This window comes from Gavialis gangeticus, unplaced genomic scaffold, assembly GCF_001723915.1.
Source record: "Gavialis gangeticus isolate Ggan-Ray unplaced genomic scaffold, GavGan_comp1, whole genome shotgun sequence".
Taxonomy (NCBI): domain Eukaryota; kingdom Metazoa; phylum Chordata; order Crocodylia; family Gavialidae; genus Gavialis; species Gavialis gangeticus.
The window spans coordinates 19,031,231-19,042,192 of record NW_017729008.1 but is presented as its reverse complement, the minus strand read 5'-3'; the positions used below and the strand labels follow the sequence as shown (position 1 = coordinate 19,042,192).

Sequence of the window (10,962 nt, the reverse complement as noted above, 5' to 3'; positions counted from 1 at the left end):
GCAGAGCTGAGGTAAACCTCTCTGGGTCTCGGAAAAGACCACGGGTTGAGAGGGAAGGCTACAAGTCTGGAAGCATTAGAGAGCCAGAGAGCCCTGTCACAGGGTCTGAGAACGACCCACGGGCTACAAGGCCAGGAATAGTGGCACCACAACAGAACCGAAATCAGTGTCAGGCTGAGAAGGAAGACTGCAGTGCAGAGACAGCAGCAGTGAGTTGGAGGAACCTTCTCAGGGCTGGAGAAGACTCACAACAGAGTACACTCTGAATAGAGATTCATGTTTGGATTCATGTTTGTATGTTTGGATTCTTGAGGACTGGGATATGCAAGAGGGGCAAGTGCGCCCAAGAAATAAAAGACTTTTTATTGTGTTGAGTTAAAGATTGTAAGAGACTGGACTTGAGCTAAGTGAGTGCCCAGCTTGCTACATGCATATACATTTTTCTTTTCTAAACAAATAATGTATAGTTGTAAGGAAAGAAAATCCTCTGTTACACAGCAGTACACTATTTATATTTGAGCATGTTTTAAATCATTATATTTATGATGGTGACAAAAATAAATTTCAAAAAGATTTTCAGACATTTAAAGGTCACAAGATAGTAACTTTTTTGTTCATGGTAGAGTTGAACTTGGTCATTATTTACATAGTTAATTATAACAATTAAAAGGTAGACTTCAGTTCATTAGTTGTTTCATGATCTAGGTGCTTCTACTACTCCTGTCACAAAGGTAATTGACAAAACTGTCTCCTTAAATTATGTAAGCTAAAATAATTTGTCCGCAGAGATAATAATGTCTTTACCACTCTTAAGAGGAGCAAAGACTACCAAAAATAATAATAAAGTAGTTTTGTCAGTTTACATAAATCATGTTTCTCAAACTAATTCAGGAAGCTGACCCACCATTTTGCCACACAAATAACAAATTTCAAGAGGAACACAGTTAATATAGCTGTTAATAGAAATAATTGAGTTTAACACCAGTCAGTTCTACTGAAGAAAGGCACTTAGTCTCAATGCATATATTAAAAACACAATTAATTATGTATTAGATAGCTATAGGAATCCATTTCAAGACAGCAAATCATGTTCATGCTCTGAAACCAATGGCAATTCTTCAGGTACCAAAAACAAATCCATAGAAGTATATGTACATACAATGTAAAAACGCACTGTAATGTTTGAAGCCAGTTTCCTGTTCTTGTATATTCTAATAGTCGATTACGTAAGAGATTTCCTTGCCTCTAATCTTTTATTTTATCGATATATCACTACTGACAGCAACTAGATCCTAACAGTTCATTTAACATTTAGTTTGAAACTATTAGATGCTTTAAAAAAATAAAATGTGTAACCTCTTACCTGAGCATGAAAATTTGACATAGTCGTTGTCTCTATATCTTTCTTTCCCAAAATCTCCATTTTCACTGGTGAATTGGGAAAATTATATGAAAAGTATTCTAAAAAGTCAGGTAAATAAGTAGCTGCCCCATGAACAACACCCATTACATAGTAAGCTGCACAGTTTTCATTTTCACTAAAAACCAGACCCACAAACTCTTCTGCAAACCTCTCCATCTCCACAGGAGATAAGTGGGAGAGTTCGTTACTGTAGGCATGGATAACAGATGCACCTCCATTAGGCTGGTGCTCAATATGAATGAGCTGTTTGAACTCCAATGTGTCCAATCTTTTGAGTGTATTTTGAACCCGTGGCTCCTTTAACGAGACAAATGGAAACTCACTGTTCTCTGTTATCTTGGACTCATAGTCCTTCTTGGGATCCATAATTTTCCCACTGAAAGCCTTAAGATGATCATCTATGATGCCTTTGGCTTCTTGATCCTCAACATCAGAAACCAATCCTGAGCAGATGGTTTGAATAGATTTGCTGTACATTTTTGGACGCTTTCTTTTCTCACTCTCTTTATGTTTCTTTTTCTTTTTCTTCTTTACTTTTTTAATTTGTAATTCTTCTGCATTGGTTTTTGGTTTCTCCTTCCCACCTGTTGAGAGGAAAAAGATTAATTTCTACCTGCATAAAACATGTATTCAGAATAGGACTCAAACTTATCCATACCTACTCTCACTAGGAAGGGAACATTTAATATTACTATGAGGTATCAAACTTGAGTGCAACTTGCTAAAGCCAACAAATGACTGGAGCCAAATATATACTTACTCTGTACGAGTCATCTAGGATGAAATAAATTGAAATGGAAACATGCTTCAAAGAATTGGCTGCTACAAAATTTGTTTCTCTGATCAAGCATACTTTTTCTTCATCAATAACTGAGGAGTGAATTGAAATCATTTAATTTCTGGCATGCAAGTCATTCTTCTAACTTTAACTCAAATTGTGGGTGATGCCTCTTATTGGACCAACTTCACAAAAACTCTTGCCCCTCAATTCCTGGACCATCACAGCTACAACTCTGACACTACCAACACAATAGTAATTCTGTCATGCATCCTGCTTTATTTTCCACCCTGAACTCAGAAATACCCACGCTAGATTTCAGTGAGTCTACCCATGGCAGCACGGAATTCCATCTGCTCTTCTCAGGTAGATATGATTTTAGAACGCAAATCCATGCAGACTTAACAGCTCAGAACCAAAGAGATTAGAGATGCATCTTAGAGAATATTATCCCAAGTTTTGGGAATAATTCCAACCCTTTTTTAAAAAAGAAAAAAATACCAACATTAAGAGAAACCCTGGAATATAACTTCTGTCTAGAGAAAAATAGCAAAAAACAAGAAGTTACCCTCCAAACAGGTGACTCCATCTCTAGCTGATCCAGTAATGTTCATAGAATCACAGCTTTAGAATATATTAAAAATAGGATGACCATATTTTTAAGGAAATCCAGGACCCTGCTCTGCCTCTCAACTGATCCCCACCCCAGGCATGAGAAGCCCAGTCTGCCCCTAGCCACTGCTCAGGAGGGTGCCAAAGGGAGCCAAAATACAATTTTACCCAGGGTGTCACACAGACACATGCATGGGCATGCACATGCACATGAGCAGCCCACGCTCACAGTTGTGCTTTCCCCTGGCCCCAGGCAGGAGGAACAGTACCTAGCCCAGCCCGTCCCCCTCCCCCACCTCCAGCCACTGCTCAGGAAGAGTCAGGCTGGGTAGCACAAGAGGGGAGGTGCCAGTCCAGGACTTTTGTTTCCATTTTCACTAACCGGCCAGGATGCTGGGATGGCCTATGAAATCTGGGACTGTCCCGGCCAAACCGGGCCATATGGTCATCATAGTTAAAACATATTCCCTACCAAGCAGACCAGATGTATGAAGCAGAGAACTGAAAGTTATTTTTTATATTTAAACAACCCTGTCATCAAATGATTCCAAGGTTTCATTCAAAATTCTGGGAATAAACAATGGTGAAGAAAGTAGTAATGACATCTGTAGGCATGTAAAACTGCTGTTAACATAGCAAGCCTCAGTTCATGCCTCATTGTAAAAACTAAAAGAAAGGAATATTACAACTATGTTTCTGTTAGTATTTGGGTTGAAACATGTCTCCAGAAGAATGAGTTACGCAGGTTCACATATGGCAGTTAAAAGATTGAGCCACTGCTTACAGCACATCTCCTTGCTGCCTCTAATTTGTCTGGTACTCCCTCCTCCTTTCCCTCACTCCCTTGTAGAGCATCCCAATGTGCACTGTCCAGCCAGCCATCTCCTTATGTTATACACAGAGGAGCCAGCATATCTACACTAGTTACCACTGGATATTCAAAAGATTTGCAGTTATATGGAACTAATCATGGTCTGTTTCACATATTTAGTTAATATGCAGTATTCCAACAGAAAATGACACTCACCATCCTCAACACCAGAACTTAAGACAAGCTTCTGGATGATTTGATTTCCAACTCAAAACTGACATCCAGATAACTTTGACTTTCATAGATTTAAACAACAGAAAGAACCCATGTGATCATTTACATTCAGTACACACATTTCAAATTATCTGCTCTCCTGGCAGAAAAAACACTTACCTGGAAATGTCCAAACAGACATTAGAATGCCAAGCCCCTGAAGAGCAGACAGTTTGCAGTACTGATGCTGAGCAGCTAGGGGGGCCTGTGCACGTGTGCTCTGCAGACTCCCTCAATCAGCCGTTCTGTTCTGGCAGAAGTACACAGGGCAGCTTGGCCTGGCCAACCCAGACTGCTCAGAGTCAGTCTGTCCCTCTGCTACACAATGCAGGATTGGAAGGGAGCACGGGGATCGGGGTGTAGGCTAGAACCCAGTACCCTCAGAAGCAGCAGTCATTTCACTAAACCACACACCCTTTAAGCTCAGGGGTCACAACCTATGACCTGTCAGCTAGATCCAGCCCACAGAGCCTTTGGATCTGGCCTGGGGCTGTGCCTTCAGTGGCAGGGGATTTTCCCTCAGCCACGCTGCTGTTGGGCGCCTGGGGTCCTGATAAAGGGGGAGCACTGCCTGTACGGTGTCACACTCTGGTACCCTGGGCTTCTAGTGGCCTGTTACAAACTAGTCAGGGGGGGACCAGCAGGCACTGGGGGAGTCCCTGTTCCCCCGAGCACTACCAGGAGTGACTAGAAATAACGGTCACAAGATGGCAGAGGGTAAATTCAGATTAGACATCAGGAAGCGCTACTTCACTGTCAGGGCAACTAGGATCTGGAACCAACTTCCAAGAGAAGTGGTAAAGACCCCCCTGGGGGTCTTTAAGACGAGGCTAGACAAACACCTTGCTGGGGTCGTTTGACCCCAGTACTCTTTCCTGCCATGGCAGGGGGTCGGACTAGATGATCTACTCAGGTCCCTTCCAACCCTACCAACTATGAAACTATGTTCTGCTCCCCACTTGGCTGCAGTAGAGTCCAGTGGGCAACACACTCTTCCAGGGGAAGGATGGGGACGGGTGGAGAAGCAAAGCACTCTGAGATATTGGAAGGCTACACTCTGGCTTCCCTCAGAAGAGAACACATACAGACAGGCATTCACTTTCACAGGATAAACTTTCCCAGGAGTGATTTAACCCTGCTTGTTATTTTTCTCCTGGATTAGCCATTTTTGCTCTGGGAGAAAACTCCAAAATATATGTACACTCAGAGTTTCTCATGGGGGAGTAGCAATTCAGCTACTACAAGGAAAGACCTTTTTTCTTCATTCTGCCTTTCAAAAACAAGCTGTATACCTTATTCCAGGGCATGCTAGAGTAGTAGTAATGTTTGAACTGATGAAAACCCAGTGGTTACATGCAAATAGTTCTTAAGACCTCTATTTGGCAGATATAATTATAAAATGCTTGGCATACTTTTATCATTGCTAAAGCTCTAGTCTTTTTATGACCTCACGTTTCTGCTATCCCAATGAGCACAACTACTGCTACTGAACAGACTTCAGAATTGCAACTGAGTTAAGCTAGTTGTCTTTCTAACCAGTTAAATGTAAGGAGGTTTAATTTGTCCCCTCACAGCCTCCGTTTGACAGTTGAAAGCTATTATACTGTTTAGCCCTTATTTACCTGTTTGTCTGGGAAAGTACAGGCAGCTACTCACAAGACAACTGTGACTCTGCTCAACTGATGAGGCTGGGAAAGGTGGAAAAAGATGCTTCATAAATTTTGCAGGATTTAGAAGTTAAGTGAAAAATTACTACATACTATTTTCTTTTATTTTTCAGAAACAAACACATGGTTCGGAGTATGTTTGCAATTCTAAAAATAAAACAAGGTTACTAACAGTGCTGCTCTCTTCTACATTTTTAATCATCTTATTGAAACAAGCTCAGCAAATTTGCTTTTCCTACATTTAATCAATTAACTACCAATGGCAATTGATTTTTTTGTCTACTACCTCTGCTTCTTTCAATTCACCAATAACTGTACATATTTATTCCTGTTATGCCTACTAAATACAGTACAATAGACATAACAAGAAATCACAATATTCTTCTTTTAAAACTAGTGAAAATAGTTTTACAAAGTTTAAAGTATACTTTAAGTGAAAAAAAAGCTTTCATTTATGGTGGCCAGGTAAATATTTGAGTGGTGTACACAAAAGATAAATGGGTAACATTTTCTAGGGCTAAAAATTGTTCCTTTGTTTTCCAGACCCTGATTATCCTATAGTGCTAGGGAACCAAGCCTACACATGCAGGGAGAGAGATCAAGGGCAGTTACTTTTGCCCAGCAGAAGATTGAGCAGCAAAAATGACTTATCACATTTCAACACTTACATGCACACCAAAATTTCTTACAGCTGTTTTCTAGGGACAGGTATGTGTTGTATGTGATAAAATAACGTAAGTACCAAAGAGAAGTCTTGCCAGCCAGTAACACATGCTTCTTTCCCCAATGTTGAGAACCTTGTGACCCTATTCAAGCATATAAAAATTTATAACTAGGTTAAGACCAAGCGTGAAAACCTAAGATGAACATGCAAATCGTGATCTCAAAAACCACAACACAATTTGTTTTTCCTTCAGCAGCACAAATTCTAAAGAACTCAAAATACACAACAGGATTTTTCTTGCATAATAGGCCTTTTCTCAGGAAAGGACAAGACTGTACCCAGAAGTTTCTCCAGGTCTTTCAAACAGATATTCTACAACCTGAGTAAGCAGGGAGCAGAAAAAGAACCAAAGCCTCAGTAAGCTAAAACTGAAAGAGAGAGTCTGAACATAAGGTCACAGTTAGTCAGACCTACTTTTCCATACTAGAAGGAGGTACCCCAGGTTTTTCTAAGATAAGCACTAACATTTCTCTCTGCTTAGTTTTAAACTCATCCAATTCTTTGCTTTTAGGCTCTCACAGTCATTTCTAAGCAGGCAGCAGAAAGGGTTGAAACCAAGAATATTTTATTCCAGAGAAAAAACTTACGTTCTCAGGCAAGATTGTCCTTAGGCAGAGACTACTTCTAGAGTTCAAAAGGTGGAATTTAAAAATGACAAGGTCCTTAAAGTCCAACATGCATAAGAGGCTGGATCTTAACACACTCTTAACAATGAAAAACCCAATTAATTTCAAAATAAGGGCTCTACCTCAAGAACAAGCTGAAAGTGTTAAATTTATACACAATATTTGTAAACCTTCAGAAATATTAAAATACAACTAGAAATGTTCTTCTCATTAATATTAAGACAATGGTTTCAACAAAGAAAAGGGAACAATAATCTCAAATCCTCTCTCAGCTGTTTTAAAGTTGAGGGGGTTCATTGGGGATTTGCTTTTTTTTGGCTACCACCATTTCCCAAATACCCTAATTTTCTGGCAAATTTTATAATCAACGGGGCTGAATTTTTCTATGCCATGTGTCTGCCTTGGGTTGTTTTTTGTTTGGTTGGGTTTTTTGTTATTTTTTTTAAACTTCAGCCATTTCTGAAAATGGGACTAGGGAAAGAAAAACTTCATTTTTACCCATGCTAAAAAAAATCCTGAGACTTTCTAAAAAATGCTTAGATCAACTATATTTTGGACCACAAACATGAAGTTTATTAGGGAGTGGCTTCCGGGTAAAGTTCTGCTGTCCCCATAAACATATGACCTGAGGAGTGGAGACAGAGGCTGGGCAGACTATGAGAAGTTGGGATGAGAAAGAAACACAGGATTGGGAGAAGTCAGAGAGACAGGGTCAAGCAAACAAGCACATACTTAACAGTAAATTCAATTTCAAAGTCTAGAATGCAATCCAAGACTCTAATCTGTGAAAGTCACTGGCAAAGCATGATTTCTTTTCCTTCTATGGCTCTCCCACAGTTACGATTAGTTGATCCACTATCTCAAGTGGCACAAGTCTGGTGGACTATGAAGGCTCCAACCCAAGCAATGAATTGTGTACATGCCAAGTTGATGCCACAGGATGGAATTCCTGTACTTCAGTTTCCTTCCTGAAAGGCCTATGATTTTTTTTTTTTAATTTAATTTTGCAAAGCTTTAACACTAAAGAGGGAGAGAATATGGCAGAATAATAACTGCCTGCCCAGCCTTAATTCAGGCCCCTTGTGTGTACATGCCTTATGGTATAGACTAAATCACAGATTTTTTTTTTTTTGATTTTTTTTTTTAACAGGACCCTTGTCTCCTTGGAATGGATGAATGTACTCAAAACAAAATCAGGAAGTACCATAAATTAAGCTGTTATCTTTAAGACAGGTATCTTATTTGCTACTGAAGTTGCAAGGTATTATACACAGAGGCCAAGGCCTGCACATTAAAAAGGACAATCTCACAGCTAAAGCAGGCGAATGCCATCCAAGACAACTGGATTCTATCCCTGCCTGTGCCAGACAGTTACTATTGTGTTGCCATGCAAATTGCATTAATACTTTTCACAGATGGTCAATAATTTTGGCAGTACCTTGAGAGCCTAAGGTTTGATTTATAGGAACTGAGTTGCAGCTGTGAGCACTCAGAAGTCAGTGGAGTTGTGCTTGCAATGTCACAGATGCTATACAGTAGAAAATTCTTAGAAAAATCAGATCCCATGCTTCTCAAAATTTAGGTGACTAAAACTCGTGGAAATGTTATGATTTAAACGCTAGGAATCTCAGCTTCCTACATATAAAATGAAAATAATACTCCCTCACTTCACACGGATGTTGTGAAGATAAAACACTTAATGTTTGAAAATATAGTGATTAGAAGCACAGAAGAGTCCATGAGGATGGTTATTCAAATCCTGTTCTGAATACAAAATTGTGGGTAGGAAATAAGGTACAGAGAGATATTTATTGGGGAGAAAACAAAATACTTACCTACTCAGTGGACTGACTATGGCAGGAAAAATAGGATCTGAACACAACGAAAATCCATATCATAATGTATGCTAACAAGGAGGCCAAACAAAGGTCAAACCAGACACCCCTAGCACTGGCACCTCATTAATTGCGTGTGCCTGGAGTTGCCATATTAATAATGCTCTTTAGCTTTCACAGCTTGCATGTAATGTTTATAACAAGTTAGACGTCGTGAAACTGATTTCTTCAAGTCAAATCAGCAAAGATCATGCAAGGCATACAGCATAGGGCATGGTCTACTTCCAAAAAACCAAATCGGAGCATATTTTATCTAACAGTTCTCTGACAGTGAAGTGTCCTTAGTCATTGTGGTGCCCCGGTCTCTACTGCTGTTTCTATAGCACACTATACTTTTTAACATTAGGGTTTTCTTACTTGTTTTAAACCAGCATCTCTATGGCTGTGATGTGCAAAAGAAGCCAGAAGGAATGTTTTTTGTGAATCCTCTTAGACAACAACTGCCTGGAAATGCAGAGAACTGGGCCACAAGTGCTCAACCCCTGGCCCATGGGCCAAATCTAGCCCATAGGACTCCACACAGGTCAGGAAGTGTGATGATGAAGGAGCAGGAACAATTAATACTGCCACTTTTCCCCCACAGCCAGGCCCCCTTGCCCTGAGCAGCCAGATAAGGGCCAAACCACATCTCCTAACCCCATGCAACTGGATCGGGCAGGGCAGTGTGGGACATGGCTGCTCCCCATTCCATGTGTTCCCCATTTCCACTATTATACTTCTGTGAAGGTCAAACAGGATACCAAAAATATTTGGTGACAGGTAGCTTTTATAGAAAACTACAACCCATCCATTCCAAATCTGCATTTGGAAATATATACAACCTGTAACATCAGACCTCAGTATGCTGTATGGAGCATTTAAGTAACAGTCCAAACCCCTGCTCAAAGCAGAGCCATCCACAACTATATCATTGGGAATACAGCAGGACCACCCCCCAACTATAAATTACAATAGAAGAAGTATTTTCTGTCTATAATTAATGCATATGACAAAACAGGTCTTTTAATGTTAAAATTTCAATTTCCAACATTTACAATTCTCTGCAAGAGGAGCCTTTAATTGAAAGAAGCGTGCCATTAAAAACCCAGAACTCAATATAAATAAGATTGAATTTTGTTAGGTATTGACATTGTAACTAAAAGCTGCTACTTAGTTTGAACCTACCTTTCTGCAATAATTTGACCTCTCCATTCTCTTTCTTAATCTCATTCATTATTTTATGTTTCTTCTTCTCTTTCTGCTTCTTGTCCCTCTCTTTAATTTTGTCTTTGATTTGAGCTGAAAGGGAAAAATTTAAGACTGAGCAGGACAGAAAAAAAGTTTTCAAATGTAACTCTTATATGGTCTATTCTATATTACTCAAATGCAGACCCTTCACTGGCAAGAAAGGATGTGGTGCAAAGAAAAAAGATCCCAAAAATCACAAGTATTTGCATATCTGTTGAATAACAATGATTTTTTTAAAACATGCTGAACAGATGTCTGCTTTCTGTAGAACTCACTGGAGTATGGATTATTACAACCATTGATCATTGCATACACAAATCACAGAGGCCCTGCTAGGAGCATGAACTGACACAGGTCTTGCCAGAACAAAACTAGGCATACCACACACGACAAGTGTGGAAATGCTGGAAAATAACTTATTAGTTTTAGAGGAGCCTCCAAAGCCAATGGAGAACAAATTGATCAGACCAGTACAGAACACCAAACCAAAATTAGAGCGACCTGGCCACAAGTGTTCATATGTGATGGGAAGCCTGCACTAGTTGGTACAAAGTAGAAGGTGGATGATGTCACCTAAATGTTTTAGATAACTGGTGAGAGCTAGGGTGTATATGCTGTGAACACCAAGTTGTTTTGACTGGTTTATAACAAAGGCACCCTGGAACCCTTAATACTTTGTACTGGGCTTGAGGGTTATGTTCAAGCCTGTTTCCTGACTGCCAGTGGCCCAGCCACACCCTGTACCAGCTGGCCATGGACGCCAGCATCTAGGCTTGTTTGTGAATGATAAATCTGGCTGAGCTTTTGTTAGTAGAAACCAAGCCTGGGGTCTCTTTCCTGGAATAAACAAACTCGTTAAGGGCATGGCATCACAACAGTATCCTGACCCAGTATCCCTCACTCCTGACCCACTATCCCCCTTCCCT

The 10,962-nt window shown here is 40.0% G+C and overlaps 1 protein-coding gene across 1 annotated transcript in view; it reads right to left on the bottom strand.

The window, feature by feature from the left end:
• The window catches only part of RSBN1L (round spermatid basic protein 1 like), a 53,068-nt gene extending 42,956 nt beyond the window's left edge, over nucleotides 1–10,112 (bottom strand). The window contains exons 1-3 of the mRNA XM_019509472.1: nucleotides 9,974–10,112; nucleotides 1,747–2,007; nucleotides 1,364–1,428 (exon numbers count right to left, since the gene is read on the bottom strand). Of these exons, the coding sequence (XP_019365017.1) occupies nucleotides 1,364–1,428; nucleotides 1,747–2,007; nucleotides 9,974–10,022 (375 nt within the window). The 5' untranslated portion in view covers nucleotides 10,023–10,112. The remainder of the gene's footprint in view (nucleotides 1–1,363; nucleotides 1,429–1,746; nucleotides 2,008–9,973) is intronic.
• Nucleotides 10,113–10,962: the final 850 nt, after the last annotated feature.